This window comes from Bombus fervidus, chromosome 12 (assembly GCF_041682495.2).
Source record: "Bombus fervidus isolate BK054 chromosome 12, iyBomFerv1, whole genome shotgun sequence".
NCBI lineage: Eukaryota > Metazoa > Arthropoda > Insecta > Hymenoptera > Apidae > Bombus > Bombus fervidus.
In genome coordinates this window covers 5469435-5489975 of record NC_091528.1, presented here as the reverse complement: position 1 = coordinate 5489975, position 20541 = coordinate 5469435, and the positions used below count along the sequence as shown (strand labels likewise).

The following is a 20541-nucleotide window of genomic DNA, read 5'->3' as shown; positions in this document are numbered from 1 at the left end:
TTGCTCTGGACGTTGATGGATTTGTCTATAGCGAATATGTTATTTAATTGCTCGAAACCAAAACGTGTAACGCAGTAATCCTTCGTAATTTGCAAAAAAAAAAAAAAAAGAAAAAAAATTCTGTCCGTTATATTGATATTTTATACGTAGACTGCGATACATCTGTACATTTTATGGGAAATTTAAAGGCATGGAAATATAAAGGATGTATTCCGTAAAATAGTATTTTATGTAAAATGTAAAATTTTATATGAAAATAACGCAAAATAATATGGAAAGTAAAGTTATTGTTTCAATATTTAATAGAGAAAACGGACTTCTATGTGGGTTAAGCTTCTTTAGTTATGTTTTTAAAGAAAAAAATAAATTTTTATGGACATCCGTAGTTTGCTTATTGTGTTGCATAATATAAACAAGAAAAGAGAAAAGAAGAAAATACGAAAATAGTGAAATAGATAATAATAAAGATAGAGAAGAAGATAAGTAGAAAAATTTAAGAATAACCGGATCCTCGTAATTCAAGATTTTACATTCGAAGCACAGGAAAGAAACATCCTTGCATATTACATGTATATCGCGTCCTAAAATATCTCTGCTCAAGATTCTTGTTACAGGAGGGTTTAGTCTCAATATGCAGTTATCATCCTCGTGCATATAGATCGGCTTATAATAATACGTTTCTTTGATATTAACTCGAACACAGTTTCCCATACTCTGGCTACATCGTGCTGTATTCAGCGAATACAAAAATTCCTTCAACTTTTAGATGTTTCTTATAATTTTTACGTCGAAAGAACTTCCATTTCGTTCAGCTATCCTTATTACTATTTTAAATCCCTTTTTCTCTTACCTAAAATTAAAACTCTTTATTGTATCAAAAAATGAGAACGTAATTTTCTCATATTCATCAAAAGCAATAGTGTGTTTCCCTTAACCAGTGAGCTGTTCCTGTCGAGTATACTCATCGCGAAGAAGCGGCAATATTTTGTGTTACAACGGGTATACTCGTCATCGCTTACTTTTTCCCAACACATTTTAGGTATACGCTTTTCAAACAGGTTAATTGTGAAATTCAATTACTCGAGCTTTCCACGCTATCTTCACGTCTAAATAACTACGTATATTACGTCTACATCTTTCCACACGCTGTATGTCAAAATATCTACAAAATATTATCTACAAACTTTGAGAACAACCACGATAAATCTTTGCGTCGCTGTGCACGTAATTTCTTTTTCTTACGTGTCTTCTTACGTGCCCATTATGTTCCTAACGCGAAACACACATACCGGCATGCGCACCTGGATGATAGTGCAATCTCCTTTACCTTTACGATTATTGTCCAGGTAACAATGATTCGACTGTTTTACCTTGCAGCCCAATTGTTTACCATATTTACGACAAATCGAATTTGTAGCAGAGATGCATACTAAAGGGAAGAGAAAGATGTTTTGGTATTCCATGGGTGTGCCAAGGACGAAGATGGTAACCATATAGGCAGAGGGAAATTGCAGCTTCCGGTTAAGCCGTGGGTTAGGCAAGCTTAATTCGTTGGGCTGTTCGGAGGATAGATATTGGGTTCGTGGGTGGGTTTGGGTTTGGTAATTGGGAATTTGTGGCAATTGGTTGATGAGATATACATACACTACCGGACGTAAGTGTTAGAACGATATTTAGTACAAATTGGATGCTTTTCATTGTTTTTATTTTCTCTGTATTCCCATTGTAAATCTGTTATTTACATTCGTATTATACGGGTTTTATAATGTGTAATTTGTTAGGGTCCTTCAGATTACGGTTACATGTATTATAATTATTTCATTTTACGCTAGAAATACACTAGCAGCTGCTGTTGTCAATTTCCTTCGTCAACGAGTCAGTTTCCTTTCTCTCTATCTCACTCATGTTCTTCATCATCAAAGAAACGAACGAGCTTCCCAGATGCTAAACTAATCAACTCCACTTTTTGCGCTTCTCAACTTCATTCGTTTATAACTAACGAACGGTTTGTCTTTCACAATAAATAGAACTGAATTACTTGCATAAGGCTACTTATTATTAAGATATTATTAACAAATAATTTTAAATCTCAGGGGAAATTTTCATGAATAATACTTGTACATCATTGCTTCTCTACTTTTATAATAATAGATTAATTTTAATTTAATAATAATAGAATCTCGACTATTATACATAATTTCGTTCATTTGTTTTACATTCTTCGTACTCATCTCTCAATTTCGTTATCTAAGTACATAATTGTAACGACCAATTTCTCAACAAACAAATAAATTAATTCGATAAAGTTACTTATCGCGAACAAATAATCCTAAAAGATGAATTTTAATCAACAACATCCTTACTTTCATTACTCCTCTGCTCTCCTGCTCTTCTATCTAATAAAATTTCGACTATTAAACTCCCATACATCTAGTTTCATTCATTCGCCTTTCTCGTATATGTATCTCCTTTTCAAATTTGATTTGTCGTAAATATAGTAAACAATTGCGAGGTAAAACAGTTTGGTCCGGGCAATAATCGTAAAGGTAAAGGGGATTGGCTTTGAACCACGTGTGCGTTACGGATATGAGCACGTAAGAAGATAGGTAAGAAGGCACGTAGCATCGGTATCCAGTTTAGGAGGCAGACCGTTTCCGGAGGACAAAGACGTTCTCCGATCTAAGCTCTGGAAAATACAGCTCGCGCAATCTCAACCCCTCTTTACCTTCGAGATTGTTGGCCCTGTCTAACGTTAAACGGATGTATTATTATGACCCACGTAGATGTCTCGTACGAGGGTAACTGCATATTGCGGCTTAACCTCCAAGTACGTTGCTGTTTTCGATAACGCGGATGTGCGGATACATTCGTGACCGAAGTCAGCGTGAAACTTGCAGCTAACTGGTTTATCAGCGCTATATTTTACTTGCTCCGCCGATCTTTCCAGTTTTATTAGGTTGGTGCGCATGAAAGGAGTGGTTTTACGAGCGTTTCAAATTTTCTTATTTGATTTTCGTAGCTAGTTACGACGATTGCAGTCTACCGGGTTGCATACGAAAGGGGTAGTTCCATGAATATTTCCAATTTTTTCACCTGAAATTTATTTTACTTGATCTTCCAATTTTTTGGATTCTGTTAGCTTTACGCGTATGAAATGGATGGTGTTACGGGGGTTTAGAATTTTCTTATTTGATTTTCGTAGCTAGTTACGGCGATTACAGTCTACCGGGTTGCATACGAAAGGGGTAGCTCCATGAATATTTCGAATTTTTTCACCTGAAATGTATTTTACTTGATCTTCCAATTTTCTAGATTCTATTAGGTTGCCCAGTATGAAATGGCTGGTTTTACGATGGGTTTTACGATAAAAACAAGTAAGTTACCATTTAAAAGAATAATACAACTGCGAAGCGTATCTGCATTTTTGTCCTTGCGCAAAAATATTATCGCGAATACTTCGAACCGTTCATCTTCTTCCTCTTTCGCTTTTTCCTCGCATTATTTATCGTTTACGAGGAAAACGCTCGCTAGTAATAGCGTGAACGCTCTGTGTACTGTTTCTTCAACCGAAGGGGTTAAACAATTGCAGGAAGAACGAACCGCGAGATTCCTACGAACAACCGATGCAAGCCTCTAAGCGCAGTAATAGAGGATGAGAGGTAGAAGTTTGTAGGAGCAATTAGGGAGACAAGGTTGAGAGAACCGATGGAAAAGTCGTTGCTAGTAGGAGTCCTCGATGATGGATGAAGCATTAACTCTCGTGGTATCCTAGGTGGCATGAAACGCGAGAGCTGCTCGACAGAAGCAGCTTGACAGCTGACAGGGCGGAGGGTGCAAAGGTTCAATCCAAGGGTGCTCGACATAGTGTGCTGCCTTGGCTTGATGTCTTGTAGAATATTTAAGACCCAGTATCTTCCATCCCTTGCTGCTCTTCGTTGTTTCACGTCTCCAAGCTAATGCTCCATCCATAGAGGAAGATGTTCTCCTTCTCCCGCGGCTCTTTCCAATAAAGTCGATGGACGTACAAGCTTTCTTTTCTCAACGTGCAAGCTTCGTCGAAAGCCATAAGACTCTCGCTGGAACTCCCTTCATCAAAGTTTCGCGATTATCGCGTGTTAAAAAGAAGGTAGAGCTTCTTCTTACCTCGGTCCTGTTCTTCGTTGTGCTTCAAGAGACTAGGTTTTGATTGATAGTGGCTAGAATATGCCACGGTTGGTGTAAATTCGCGGTTACAGCGACGATCGGAGGGACTCTCAGACCCAAAATGAGATGAAAATCAAGAATAATGAAATCGCGTTGTAGACTTCGTGTTCAAGAAATTTGATAACTCGTCATGCATATGCGCGTTTGATTAATTTTCGATTAAATAGGAATGGAAAATTGGCAGCAGGTTATTCTACGCGCTAGAATGAGTCGAAAACGTAGGATACAATTTTTTCGTTCAAAGTCTCTTTTGCAAGAAAATCGAATTTGAACGCGTTTAATGCAGAACATTTTCCTTCTTTTCTTTTACCTCAGTGAACTTTATAATTTGTCCTGTTAGGAGATTCGGTAAATATATTTAGCGGTTAATCGTAAATATTACGCGTACATGCTTTCTCGTTACAGATCGTTTGAACATATAACAGTCTTAAGTGTAGTAGATTTGTGATCAAAAGTGTTGTTTTATTATCGTGGTTCGTTAGGATGCTTTCTGTGCAGTCTTTTAGGTAAGTTGTTTGTGTAGAGTTTCTCGGCTAGGTTGTTACGACAATTGTTTAATCTATTCTTTCCCCCTTTTTTAAAATTTATTTATTAATTAACGTCGCATAAGCTGTTGAGGCTATTAACGACACGAATTACGAATTAGCGAGACGATGCGTGTTTGAGGTTTTCGATTGCCATATGGAGTTCCATTCAGTGGATTTACAATTTCGTTTATCCACTTAGTTGTTGAGATCTCTTTGAAAAGTGTGTTCCTAAAATGTCGCGTAAGGTAAACGACGACGAGTATACTCATCAAGTACAGAATATACGTGGCTGTAATAATATAGAATTAAGTTGTAATGAAATGACTGTTCTATTTTTTAAAAATGTATTTTAATTTATATTAATTTAAAATATATTTTAAAAATATCGCCATTTCTTCATGACGAGTATACTCGTCAGAGACAGCTAACTGGTTATACATTGTTTGTGGCCTTCGTACAACTTAATTGACCGAGGATGCTATTAGTTTTTTGGTTCATTCTTTCATATATTACCTTCCGATGGTAAATAGTTCAACACTATAGACTAATCTGGTTTTGTATTTGCCACACAAGCGTATAATTTCCTCAGCCACTGAACTGATCTTCAGATCTTTACTGGGTTCGCCATGTCACACATACCGCGTTGCATTTACCATGGTCCTGGACATGATAGATCGTAAAGCTCCTAATTTAGCGATGTGGCTCTCAGCAGTCGTGCCTCACAGGTCGATATCGTACGTCTAAATGAGTTTGACGATTGTTCCGTAGACGAGAAGTTGGTTATCTGTACTTAATTTTCCACGTTTGCGCTGATAAGCCAATACATATTCTTCCTTCCGATTTCTAATCTGGTCAACTTGCCGCGTACGTGTTGTTTCCACGTTAGTCGAGAGTTTAAGTGCATTTCTAAGTAGGTAACTGTTGTTGTTTGAGATATTTGTAGTATTATTGAGAGCTATCGTAGCCTACAACGCCACTCCTTAGAGTAGATGTAATGTGTTTGCCTTTATCATAACCGCGTTTACTTTGGTTTTCCATTGGTTTAATCTTTGTCTAAGCTAATGGAGAATTATCATCACAGAGCGTGCACTCGATCTTCTTGAAAACGAGACTTCAAACGAGACAGTTGTACTCTTCATTTTCGACTTATTTCCGTACATAGAATAATCTGAGAATTAATCAAATACGCTTATATCAGGCAAGTATTGGAATTCGATTTTCTCGAGAATGAAACCGTCAACGTAATTTCGTTATTCCTGAATTCCGTCTTGTTTCCAATCGTAGAATCTCCCTGACGTCGCTTGACGTCGAATTCAGGTGCACGATGTATTTTAAGAATCACCATCGTTCATTCAGTAACGCGGAGGAGGCCAGGCTAAAGGATCGTCGTCGAATTTCATCGTTGCGTAATAGAGTAGATGAGCAAGTTGGCTCGCAACGGCTCGTTGCCTGTATATCATCAAACACGAAACGACGAGCCGTGTTTTCAACATGAAATATACCCACGCACCGTACTGACGTGGGCTGCCGTATAGTAGAGCCATCCGTTTGTCACGTGGGACCACAAAATTAAACTTAAAAAATTACACCCCTGTCCACGTGGCCAACAGGTCGTTTGTTATTTTGCATCCGCCCTCTACCTCTTTCACATTGGTCTCATTCAAACTCTCTCTCCGCGCCCCCAAACCAGCTTTTCACAGGATAAACTTGCCACTCCGACCGATTGCTACTGTTTTCCAAGGTGTCGAATGCGGATTTGTTTTATTCTCGCTTTTCTATTTTTCCTCTCTTTTTGCTTATTTTTCTTTCTTTTTTTTTTTTTTTTTTGTATGTTCGAACGGAAAAAGTAGACTGATTTCAGCGTTTAACGAGAACGTTCGTTACAGCCAGTACGTCGATCAATGCGTTTGCATTTGGGTATTTGGGATTGTGATCATCGTTTACAGATTCGAAAAGATTAAACGATACCAGGCGAGAAAATTGAATTGCTGTTTGAGCAATTTTGTTTGTTTGAAAATCGAACCTGTTGAGAATTGTTGGTCGGATCAGTTCTAAACATAAATTAGAAATTGAAAAAGACAATGCTGTGCGTGTATGCACGCGAGTATTCGTGGATGTGATTGTTTGCAAATCATGGTCGACGTGTTGATAAAATCGTATGAATTAGGAATTAGATGATATTTTCAGCATTATTTTCGAAAATATATTATGGAGTTTATGATTATTTGTGCCATTCTCGTTAGTGTAAACGAATTCGTAATGTATTGAGAAGAGCCGGATTTATTTTCTGATTAATCAGTTAGCTGTTTTCCACGAATATACTCGTCACGAAGCAATGGAAATATTTTGTGTTACGACGAGTATACTCGTCACGTGTAAAAAATAGCTACAATTTGCAACTACAAATTGCAGTAATAAGATTACAAAATAGAACAGTCGTTTCATTAAAACTTAATTCCATGTTATAACAGCCACACATACTCTGTGCTTGACGAGTATACTCGTCGTCGCTTATCTTACGCGATACATTTTAGGAACACAGTTTTCGAACAGTTAACTGGTTAATTGTCTTGAAAACATATTTTTAAGAGGACGAGGAACATCATGAATTAATTTCGCTGTCTACCAGTAGAATTTCTTTCGTTATGTTTTACGAGAGAAGAAACTACAATTGCTCGTTCGCGAATAAGGAAAGTTCATTGTTATATTAATTTAATACCGTTGCGAATAATTTTGATTAAAATGATAATCCATTTTAATCAGTTCTATGTGACGAATTTGTTATCAAACATTTTACTCGCACCTCGCAAATTCACCCGGTATTTCACGATGAAACGTAGTTCGTTAAAGTTAAACTTATTCGCGTCGTTACATTCGGCGCACAAATCTTGTTCATCCGCCGCTGGACGGTCTGCAAAAAGCGTATTATTAATCGTTTCTCGCCGTGTTACTTGGAATTCATATTCATACACACAACACATATATATGTACAGGGTGTCCCGCTAGAACTAGAATTATAATTATTTATACTAGAAGTATAATGATTTAAAACACAAGTACGTTTGTATATTTTTTTGTGAAAAAAAAAAAAAAAATGATGGGAAGCATCGTTTAGTGCATGCAGAGGTATTGGGTGCAGTTTTGCCTTACAAGATATTTTTATATTCGTATGTAGAATCGTTTTAAAAGTATCGTTATAATTCAGATGATTAGAGTGAATTTGCAAAATTTGGTTGCAGTCGCTTAGTCACGATATTTCTCATAAAATTGCAGTATAACCTAATTTTGCAAAAAAATTAAATTTTATTTTGAGCTATATATGGAATTCTTATGTTTTATTTTTACAATTCAAGGAGTATAAATTGTAGAATAATAGAAAGAATAAATTATACAATAAATATAAATTATAGAATAGATATTAGATATAAATTGTAAAATATAATTAAACAATTAACGAACTGAACGTTGATTAGAAATTTGCTCCTTTAAATATTATGACGAGTGCTTTGCTCTGAATATTTGATATACATCTTTGCATGCCACGTGTTTTGCATTATAGGCATTTCTGCATTATTTGCATACTTCATAAATGCATAAACATTGGCAACCTATTTACAATTACAAAGCGTGGACTTATCAACTTATTTTTATCTAAAAATAGACCTAACTGAACCAATTATCACCATTAAATAATTCAATAAAGCGTATCGGTTGGCGCGATTAACAAATAAATATTTCAATATACAAACCAATAAATAATAATAAATAAACAAATATATAATAATAAACCGATCTAATTAAATATGTAAAACCACCGATAAATAAACTAACTACCGTTAATAAATGAAACAAATAAATCGATTTTCATTGTTAAACATCATCAAATGAAAAAATCCTAAACCACGTAACATCAACTTTCGCTATCTTTATTTTAGCGCCACGTTGCTTGAGGCACCCTGTATATGTATCTTATGGTATGCAATGTTCACATGGTCGAAAGGGAGAAGAATTACAATTTCGTAGTTCGTTGCTGCTCTTTTCTTCCCCCTTTCTTCTTTTTCTTTTCTTTTTTTTACCCCTTTCCTTTTTTCCTTCGCAAATACAGATTTTATTCTTCGTGGCTGATATGCAAATGAAACGGAATTAATGGTTGCTTGTCTCTCCGCAGGAGACGAAGAGTGGGACGACGGGAACGAGCAAAATGTCCTGGAGGTAACCGAGCAGGATAATGAGACAACGGGAATTAAACGTGAGTGTTACTAAATACTTTCTCGTCGTTAGCCAACGTTTACGTTAAATTCAGACAGTTAACTGGATTTTCGTTATATTCCACTTTTGTTTGTAACTTTTTTTTAAGTAGAAATACTCGTGGATTATTTATTAATTATATATGATTACTATATATATATGATTATTATTAATTATAAATTATTATTATTATATCGCTTATGATTTGGCATTTCTTTTACAGAAGATGACGAGGAGGAAGAGGAAGAAGAGGAGCTGCAGAGAGCGTTCAGTCAACATTCGGAGGGTGAGTCGAGAACTTATACCAATAGATTCTGTAGATTTTTAATTTCTCCATTGTTCGCACTTTTCTGTAGATCTCAGATTTTGTTCACCGGTTGTTCGATTTTTGGCCAATTACTTAATGGCCACTCGACGATAAACCACGGCATACATCATACACGTTTCAAAAAGATTAGACAGAATTCCTATAGATTTCCTATAGATCAACTTTCCTATAGATTTCAAATTTTCTTTGCTATTCGTTAGATTTTTGATAATTGCTTGATCTCCGCTCAATGATCAAATCAGGACGTAAACCATATATTTTACCAACAAATTAGATGAAGAAGCCAAAACAAGAAGAACTTATACAGGACTAGGCCAGAAGATGTATTATTCTGCAAAGTCAGAAAAGTCAAGAAATTCATCATTTTAGTGTCGTTGGGTGGCGGATTAGCTTTAATTTTGGGTATACAGCTACGCGTTAACCCAGTGAGAAGGAAGAATCGGTTTCCGCGAGCATCTTCTTCTCTGGAGCATCGAATATACTCGGTACAATGAAGCACTGCCGGCAGACGACTATCGTTATGCAGATGTAACAATGGGCCAGGAATTGAGGGAGGCGCGGTCGGTGCATTCTGCCGCATTCTGGTGCATTACTTTTATCAGTCCTCGCGGGACATTGCCTCGCGACGCAACAATGCGTTCAGACACGTCGTCATTGTTCGTAGTCGCCGTTCAAGAAACGTACCACCCACCTTAGACCCTATGAATATGGGATTCCTTTGTCCCCTCTGGATCCTTTCGCGTGTCGCGTGTGCCTCGTCGACGCACACCTTTTTTCTTTCCCAACCAGATCGTTTCATTCGCTCGTTTTCATCTCGATCGTTCGAAATTTATCCGCGACGTACGCGTAACAAAAGGAGGATAAATGGCGAGAGAGCGGCGAAATTGGATCGTTTTAACCGATTAGCTGTTTTTGACGAGTATACTCGTCGTCGCGAAGAAACGGCGATATTTTGTATTGCGGAAAAGGTAGCTACAATTTGCTGTTTAAATTGGAATTTAGTAATTGCGAAAAATTGCAAAGTAAAACAATCATTTCATTTCAAGTTAATTCTATGTTATAACATATACTCGGTGCTTGACGAGTATACTCGTCGTCGCGAAGAAACGGCGATATTTTGTATTGCGGAAAAGGTAGCTATAATTTGCTGTTTACATTGGAATTTAGTAATTGCGAAAAGTTGCAAAGTAAAACAATCATTTCATTACAAATTAATTCTATGTTATAACATATACTCGGTGTTTGACGAGTATACTCGTCATCGCTTACATTCTGCGACATGCTTTAGGTACGTCTCTAAATTTTGAAAGAGATCGCAACAGGTAACTGGTTGATAGAATTTTCATTTATTTATGTTTATTTCCACTTATATTTCTATGATCGTAAGAAGAAAAATTGAGCGTACAGACCTGTTCCAGCTAGATTATTTATACATTTTTAAATTTCTCACAAATGTATAAACAGCCGCAAGCTAATTACAAAATATCGTGTTGATAAATGATCCGAAAAATTTGAGCTAGCAGATTGTTTAACCCTGTTACATTCGTTGAATCGTTTTAGGCCCGGTCGTGTTTTTTTATTATTAAATTTCTTAAGTTTAAGTTTGTTTAAATTTCCTAAATAAAGTAATTTGTATATACTGCATAATAATAGTATACAGGTACTACAATATGTAACAACATTTGAGTATATTATATAATAATTAAATTGTGAATCTTTACGCATTTAGAATGTTCGAAATTTGAAGGTGCAGAAATGTACACCGCGCATATAAAATGTAAAAATATACAAAATATTTAAGGTAGGCTATTTATTAGAACGAAACAAATTTTGCTACTCAGACCCTATATTTCTTTAGCTGTGTTCATAAAAATGTAAAAATACATAAAAATCCGCAGTCTAGTAATGAATAATCTATTCATCATATTTAGAAATTAGTATAGACAATTATAGTGAGAATAATTAATATGGTCATAATTATAGAAATTATCGAAATTACATTATACATAGTAATGTCATTAAAATCATTAAGTGATCCCACAAGGGGAGTTTCTATTTACTTCATGCATATGGTATATAGCATATGGGGTGTAGAAGAAGTGTTAGCTAGGGCAATTCCTTTCAGAATTGTAATAGGGGCTCAGGTGGCGAAAGTGATCCTGCCGTGCTTATTATGTCGATATGTCCTCTCCACAGTATAGCTAGGAAACAATAGTATCTTAAGCGATATAGACCTGGATTGTTTTTTCGATACGTCATTCTGTCTTTTTCTTTTTGCTACACAGTTAGTAACACTGTACTGCCACCGTAAGCACTGAAAAAAAAGCTATGCGAAAGCCATTATGCTTGACAATGAATGGGATATTAACCGAAAAATTGTCCATTTGTAACGCCGAAACGTCGAAGCTACGCGATAAATTTCGATTACGCGAATTATATCGAGTCGCACCGCACCGAAATGAACGCGTGAATTTTCTGCAGAAAATTGGGATATTTCAAAGCGCAGTATATATTTTTTTTTTTTTTTCTAAATCTGTAACGAGATTCAAAGTCGATAAGTTTCCAAGAAAAATTCTGTAATCCTCTAATCTTCAAAATTGTACAGTCAATTTTGACGACTTTGACAAATTCATTCAAGTCTTTCACAAACCTGAGCTAAAAATTCCTCAATCCTTTGATTACAAGTAAACGCGTGCTAATTGTGGATATTTCAAAGCACAGTTTCTTCTTTATAAACCTTGGACAAGATTCTTCTAACTTCTAAGATTCAGCAATTTTCAAAATTGCATAGCCAATAACTTTAACAACTTTGACAGACTGATCCAGGTCTTCTGAAACCTAAGTTAGAAATTCTTCAATCAACAAATTCTCCACATCAATTAGGGAGTACCGTAAAGTTCCAGCAACGCTCACGAATCAACGCGAGTTCCCTTAAAACTGAACTAAGAATTGGAAGATCCTCCGATCTTCGGGATTGATAATCTAAAAATCCGCAGACTGATACTGCGAAAGCTCGGAGCCCGAAAGTTGCAGCGCAACCGCAGCTAACCTCAAGCTCGGTCGTAGCCTAAAAATTCCGAGATCCTGAAATCGATACTCCATTAGCTAAAGCTAAGCCAAATAAACCATGATCCTTCAGCCACCCGATTCCTTGTTACACTATCTTCCAACAACGAGCAACGACCAGTTTAATAGAAGCAGCTGGAAAACTCGTGTCGCTAACGTTGCGTCATTTTGTTCCTCTGTAATGAGCGGCGATGGTTTCTAGATAGAAAGACAGAGACAAAGACAGAGAGAAAGAGACAGAAACGTAGAAACCGTGTATTAAAGAAACAGAGGTGCCTCGATGTTTTCACTCTCGAGTAGCAACGACAGCCGCGCTATACCGTTCTGTAGGAACGAAAGAGCGAACAAGAGGGAAACTATAGACAGAGAGGAAGAGGGGCAAAGAGTCGGAAAGGGGAGAGAAAAAGAGAGAGAGAGAGAGAGAACCACCGAGGCATCTCCCTTGGGAGTCGGTGGCCTCCTCGGGGATACAACCTCGTTCCGAGCTCCTCCAAGCCGGTTTTACCTTGGAGTATAAAGCGGACGCAAGTACACTTGGCGAAAGGTAAGCTGAAATAATAATCGGCTGGTACAGGGAGGAACGGATAAAAGTCGGATCTCGCTTCTCCTCGGGGAGGAAGAGCAAGATCTGTCTCGGCTACGCGGAAAAGGAACGAATCTTTCGTTGCGAGCGGTTGTTGCTTCTCCACTGCTGCTGTTACTATTGCCAGCGTGGCTTGGTTTGGCTTGCGTAAGAACAGGCAACGAAATTTTATGGGGTCTCGAGGATTGTCAGCGGAATCGTTAGGCGAGATTATACGAGGCTCCTTCATCTTCCTGTATAGACGCGAAGGACGATGTTCTTGTTTAACGGGTTGTGTATAACGAAATTAAATTGTTAGTATACGTTGCGTACGTGGTTGCAGGGTGAAAGAATGACACAGAATTGTGCCTCACGTCCTCCGTTCGTTTTTGAACCTTCGATTTTGAAATCGAATTTGCTAGCGAATTATGGCTTGTGATGAGACAAAAGATCAAACAAGCTTGTGAAGCAAGTTTTTAAGTTGGGCTGACAATTAGTTTGCGAGATACAAGAAGACAAAGAAGCTTATACTCATCAACGTGTCAGTTTGTACGCTCCGATGAGCGGACTTTTTTGCCATAGTCAAGTCATTGGAAAAATTGTTCTCAGAGCTTACGCCGATTGCTGACAACGAGGCTAGATTTGATAGAAGTTAGATTTTCGAAATTGACAGTCGCAATCTAGATCGGTATTTATCAGTTTGCTTAAATGTGTATACGTTCATTTTATATGCGTTACGATCGTCAAGCTTTTTACATTCGTAAGTTTAGGGCAAACCCTAAGCATCGCACAGTAGCTTTAGATTATGCGAAATATGGACTTGCAGTCGAACAGCCCTTGCTTGTCAAACGTGAAATCATGAAATCTCAATGACACAAACATCTCCACTATCTTTCTACTCAAACTTAAAGTTAAATCTGAACGAGACTAAATTTCATAGAGTTTTACTGCGCACGAAAGTGGAGTTGGAACTGTTGCAGCCACGTTACGACACTTGTAATTGTCGTTCCTTGGATATGGTTAATATCGTGCATTTCTAGTAAATAAGATAAAATAAAAATGAATATTATTCTGGAAATATTTGGAATTAAATGTTGAGAAACTAAATTCAAACTCACTTCATAAAGTCCGCACGTTATTGAATGTGGGCTTCTTCGATTGCCGAGATCTTAGAAACTAACCAGTTAAACGTTTCTGACGAGTATACTCGTCACGAAGAAATGGCAATATTTTGTGTTTATTCAAATTGGAAGAATTTGTATTGTTTCGTTTGGAAGTCAAAGATAAAAAGAGAGAGAGAATCACGTGCTCATCGGTGGAGCTTAGAAGCAATGAATGAAACTTGCCTTTTAGTGGAAAATTGGAGGGAAAAAGAACGAGTCATTCTCCTATGGATTTGTTTAATTTAGAGAAACTTTATTATTTCGTTCAAAGATCAAGGGTAATAGAGGTATTCTATATTCATAGTAGAATTTGAGAGTAACGAATGATGGATTAAATTTGTCTTATAGTGAAAAATTCAGGAAAATTGCTGAAATCTCCATGAATTTATCTAGTTTAGAAAAATTCTGTTATTTCGACTAAAAGTCACTTACAGTGGAGGTGGTACTGAAGCTTGAACTCGTACCAAACGATAAATAAAAAACGACGAATTGTTAACTGAAAGCGAAGGGAAATGATACAAACGATATCAGTGACAGATATCAAGAAAAATTGTTCGTTGTCATTAAACTACCAATTACAAATTCCTATTAATGCTCGAATTAAAAATTCGCAATATCCGAGAATATTCTAACAAAGGATTACAAACGCACAAAATTAAACGTTTAAACAAAAAGAATTCTCAGGACCAAAAATTTATTTTTCTTATGCCGATGATCAATAGAGCGTAAAGATAAAATGACGAATCTCTCCGTAGGATACATCGGGATGCGCATCGTCCGCGTATTACGATTATCCTGGGAATATTGACTCGATTTCATCCTGAAGATCGTTGGTAGTCGAGGTGAGGTAGGTTAACGCCTTGCACCAACGACCAGCAAAAGAATTCCGAGGGTGGTTTCTGTTAGTTTCTTTCTTCCTTTCTCTTTTCCTTTTTTTTTTTTTTTTGCTATCCATGGAAGGGTGGTTTCTGTTGCGACTGAAACCCGCTGGGTCTCGATTATTCGAACAACACGTTCACATCCGTCCTTCTTTATCGATCCTCCTTTATTTCGAATCTTTTTCCGCCAGGCCAGATGCAGCCAATTAGGAATTAACCAGGCGCGTACGTTATTGCTTAACAAAGGGACACGCGTCGCGTAAGCGTTGGATTTTTTTTTTTTTTGAGGATTTGATTTATAGAAAGGGAATTGTTGCTCTTGGAAACGATTCACGAATCATTGGAAACGGAGAGCTGCTGTCTGTCGATCTTAAGTTACTCGTTTGACTTATTAACGAACATACTTGGTCACTTGTGGACGTATTTAAATTAAAAGAATTATCGATTTTTTAAATGCAATCTGTGTATGAGCAATCTATCGTAGAATGAGAATAGGCAGGGATTGTGGTGATTTAAATTGACGCGAATCGGAGTACACCAAGTGATATATCACTATATGGTGATAGATGTAAAAAGTGATGTCTCTTTAACGCATGGCGTCCGGTAATTTTATGGTCGTTAGACTGATTCTTCAGTCGTTGTTGATATAACCCGCCGTGTCTGGCGATTTCTTTTTTCATCGTTTGTTTGTCTCGTTCGGGATATAAAATAATCTGCGTTCGAATTGGAATTATCAATTATATCAATGCGATTATCAGTTATATTGCGTTATATTAACAAGCTCATGGAGACATATTTAAAAAGGATTGCAAAAGGATTGCAATGGTTGCAAAAAGTAGATACTCATTTTCCAATAAAGCGGTTTTTAACGAGCTTCTATATTTCGCTTTCACAGTATGAAATTTGTCTAGCCGTGTCGAAATACAACTAAATAATACGAAATTTAATATGCTCGGATCTGATTAATTAGCATGTAGATATTGAAGCTTGAAACTTCATTTTCATTTTTTTTTTTCATTCAGGAATTCCTTATTTTTATCTTTATTTTTTATATTTTTTTAAAGCATCGTTGCACTTTTCCTAAAATTAAATTAAATACGTTTATATAATAATAAATTATAGGAGTACGGGCAAGTTCGTAAATAAGCGATAAATTAATTGATACGTCGGCGTTATTAAATTTGAAGGAGAAACTGGAAGAGTAAACGTGGCTCGAAAAATTTATTCCAGTTAATAATATTCTTCACGTTCCCGATGAAAATTTTCCTTAATTAATGTACGTAATACCGGTTTCCATTTCGCTGGATGTTCTTGAAGAAACTGGGACTTCATCCAGGGAACGAATGTATCCGTATTTATCAGTATTATTTAACAGACAGGAGAGACACGGCTTCCCGAACAGCTTTCGCATAATCTTCCTACCGCCCTCTCATTTTTCGTCGCCCACCATCAGGTTGGAGGACCTGCCAACCTCTCCCATTGGGAGAACCGAGATCCCCCATTTTCTTAATGTCAGAGATTTCAATTCGTCACGAACACCGACCCGACGACGTTTTTGTTGGACGATTTTTAAGGGATCACTCTTACCTCACGCTATTAACTCTTAAAACTGTGACATCTTCGCGCACCCATTCTTCTCGAATTTCATTTTATCGAATTTTTCAATATCAAATCATCTTGAATTTTATATCAATTGCTTCATTTTTTAACCAACAAATCTCCCAATAATCCGCCAAAAAGCCTATAATACACCAACGTGATAATACAAATTAACGTGATCCAAGAATCCGAAGAAAATGACGTACCCTCGATACGTAGCTTGCCCCGTAAGAGAATGCAAATTGTTTGGATAAAAAAAGGAACCGAAGCGATGGATAAATAAATTTATCCGTCTAAACGCACCAATAAGCTTCGAGACGAAAATCAACAAAACGAAAACTTAAAAGACGGGAAGCTTGCCAGAACGAGACGGTAAACGAGCGAGAGAGAACAGAGAAATGGAGTTCTCCATCTTCCCCTGGGAAGTTGGAAAGTCATGTACCGCAAAAAACTCTCTTCATGGAAATCCAAATTTCAACAAAAAGGAGCCAAACCAACATAGTGCTTGTAACTTCCACGTTTCTAATCGATAACTAAATTCACTACTTCAAACACGCTATCGAGTCTCGAAGCCAAAAGTGAAAAAAGGAAGCTTGCTAAAAGGGGACGGTAAACGATCGAGAGAAAATAAAGAAGAGCCAAAGGGAAAGAGAGTTCTGCGTTTCCTCGTAGGAAGTTGGAAAGTCGCATACGGTAAAACGGAGATGCAAATTTCAACAAAAGGAAGCCAGGCCAGAACATCGTGCTTGCAGCTTGAACTCTTCGGGAAGTAAATATATAAATTGGTAAATTTGTCAGTGCAAATACGATACAGCAACGCGTCTGAAAAGCAAAAACAACGGAAGCAATGGTTGAAAAAGGAAGTTTGCTAAAACGAGACAGTAAACGATCGGGGGAAGAAAAGGAGAGTCGAAAGGAAAGAAAGTTTTTCATTTCGTTGTACGAAGTTGGAAAGCTCCGCACTGTAAAATGATCTCTTCGTGAAAATCCAAATTTTAACGGAAAGAAGTCAATGCTAGCATCGTGATTCTGACTTCGACTTCTCCAATCGACAGATAAACGCGTAAATAGATAAATTCGCCAATCCAAATATAACGTGTCTTACAACTGAAACCAACGAAAGCAAAAGCTTGAGGAGGAAGCTGGCTAAAATGAGACGGTAAACGATCAAGTGGAAAAAAAAGGAGAGCGAAATAGAGCGAGAGTTCTTCGTTTCGTCGTACGAAGTTGGAAAACCCAGCGTCGTGAAACGCAATCGCGTCTGCGATCTTCGCAGAAATCCAAATTTCAACGAAAAGAAGCCGTACTAACGTCGTGCCTGCAGCTTCGACTCTTCCAATCAAAACATTTATAGAGAAAGTTAAACTTAGTGTTGCATCCAAAAACATCATGCTGAACTATCACGAGTAGAACATCATCGTGCATTGTATGGTTATTTTAGCTGCTTCAACCGTGTGATATTACACGCCAATACATCTACCAAACACTTTCTGCAACCACCTCTCTTACTTTGAACACACCAACGTCCTCTTATATCGCCTTGGATCTTGCCTGTCGCATTGTCTTTATTCTTATTTTACCAGTTAGTAATTCTTGGTATTTAAATTCTATTTAAGTACTTAGTCACTTCTTGTTAATCACGTACTAGCCGCAACTGGTCGTAGCTACCATGTTCCTAGCGATTCTAGTTGATAATCAACCACTCGATTACTTGCGTCTATATTTCCTCTAAAAGAGGAATTATAATGACAGTTATATAATAAGAAATACATATAATATAACGATTATAGTAAGAGGATTATAACGAGTTTGCCTGTCGAGTGTAACAAACAAAATTCGTCTACCTACAACCATGGTCGTTGAGTAACCCTCGATGATGTAAATGGGGCTCCGGATAAATAAATTAAAGAAAAAAAGAAAAAAAGAAAAAGAAACAAATAAATAGACGAATTTATCGAGCCAAATACACCGGTGAGTCTCAAAACCGAAAGCAACAAAAGCAAAACTTACGGAAGAAAGTTTGCCGAAACGAGACGGTAAACGACCAAGAGAAAGGAAGAAGGGAGAAGAAGAGTTCTCCGTTTTCCCGCGGGACGTTGGAAAGTCCTGTAGCTGGTATAGCCGCACGACGTGAGAGATCCAAGAGGTGCAGGAGGAGCAGGACACGGAGGTAAAGAGGGCGCTCAGGGATGAGGAAGAAGGTGGATGGAAGGGGTGGTGGGTGGAGAGACGGGAGAGCACACGCGAGGGGAGTTGGGCGAGAGGGTATATTATGGGGAATGCCAGGGGAATCCCTGGAGACCAACGGGGCAGCCCAGTGCGCATGCGTCGAGCTGATTAGTTCTCCCTCTTCCCCCTCCATTCGCCACCCACTCCCGCCAACCCTCTGCGTCCCTCCCGTTCACCCCTTCGCCACTCTTTCGCGTTCCCGGAGTGCTGGCAGCGCCAGAGGAGAGCACGGAGTCCCATGGGATCTGGCCCCGCTGCCTCTTCGCACTTTCCACCCTTCTACCACCACCCCCCCTTTCGACCATCCCTTCGCCAGCTGCTTCATCCTTCTTCAACCTTTACTTCAACGTTACTCTTCGTTCCTCTTCATCTCGTTTACGTTTTTCCTCTGTCTCTGTCTCTTTCTCTCTCTCTCTCTCTCTCTCTCTCTCTCTCTTTCTTTCTCTCTCTTCCGTTATATCGTATTCTTCTTTTCTTTTCGTTGTATCATTCCTGTTTTTGTTTTTTACTTTTGTACTCCATTTGTGCGAGCTTGGGTGGAAGTTTTTGGTGGAACGTTAACGTGGGCGCGGAGTTTCGCTGGAGGAGCTTTCAATGTCGCGTTGTGAATTTTTGAGATCTTTAGGAAGCTTAGTTTATGGAGATGGAAGGACGCGTGTTTTCGCTGGTAATTTGTAACATATCGCTTGGAAACTTTCACTAATAGTATTATACATACATCCGATATATCAGGACCTTGGTAATTCATTCTGTAACTTGAAAATTCAGCCGTACCTCAACGCTTCTTTTAATAATCCGCCATGTATACATTTATGACATATTTTCAATACATAAGGGAAACGGGAAAGATATTTTATTTCCAGAAAAAAATTATCTATCGGTTTCTGGCTCCTTTCCGAGAAACAGTACTTGTTATCGATGGTAATTTCGAGTTATCACTTTTGTGTAAAATTATATAACAACTCGTTGCATAATTCCAGAATTCAGCCGTACTTCGCTCCACTTCTTTAAACAGTCCGTTCAATAATTCCCAATACACGCGTAAAATGGTATTCGAAAAATGTCAACCGATAGAGAGGCAAACTATGCTAGTTAATGGCAGTTGCAAATTGTCTATGAGTTCGTCGATCGTTTACGAGAAAGAGCCACGAATCGTTTCGAGTCGCAAATCGTGCTTGTTCTCGAATGGCTCTTGATCAAGAGCAAGGAAAACGGCTTTAGGTACAATGGCACTTTCTCGGTGCGACTGTACTCGCCGATATAAGGTTGTCCCAGGTGACGAGCTGCCTCGGGCCATGGCACAGCGCTACGTATCCCTTGGGACCGACTCTAGGTTTCTCCTTTTCTCTCCCTTTCTATCGTTCCTCTTCCTTATCCCCCCTCCCGTCTCTTCAACTCTCCTTTTCTTACTCTTGCATCGTAAGAGAGAAGAGGAGAGCTTGGTGAACATGCACGGATAGACGCACACACGGAGAAGAGACCGGAAGATACATGCGCGTTTTACACGCGCGATACGGATGCACCTGTGCCAGCCGATGGGCTGAAAACGCTTGCAATCGCTCGCTAGCGCGGTGAATTTTTTAAGTTACTACGTAGATTGGTTGAAATTAAACGTTATCGATGGCAGTCCAAGCGGAAGACGTTGAACCTTGAATCGAATTCCTTGAATCTCCGTTGGTGAACATCGAATGATCATTCGTCTTGGGAATCGTACATATTTCTGTATGATTATATTATG

At 38.0% G+C, this 20541-nt stretch overlaps 1 protein-coding gene across 3 annotated transcripts in view; it reads left to right on the top strand.

The window, feature by feature from the left end:
- The window catches only part of L (zinc finger protein Lobe), a 131739-nt gene that overhangs the window by 13015 nt on the left and 98183 nt on the right, over nt 1–20541 (top strand). For all 3 annotated transcript variants that reach the window (XM_072013861.1, XM_072013860.1, XM_072013862.1), the window contains exons 2-3: nt 8899–8979; nt 9202–9264. In XM_072013861.1, the coding sequence (XP_071869962.1) occupies nt 8899–8979; nt 9202–9264 (144 nt within the window). The remainder of the gene's footprint in view (nt 1–8898; nt 8980–9201; nt 9265–20541) is intronic.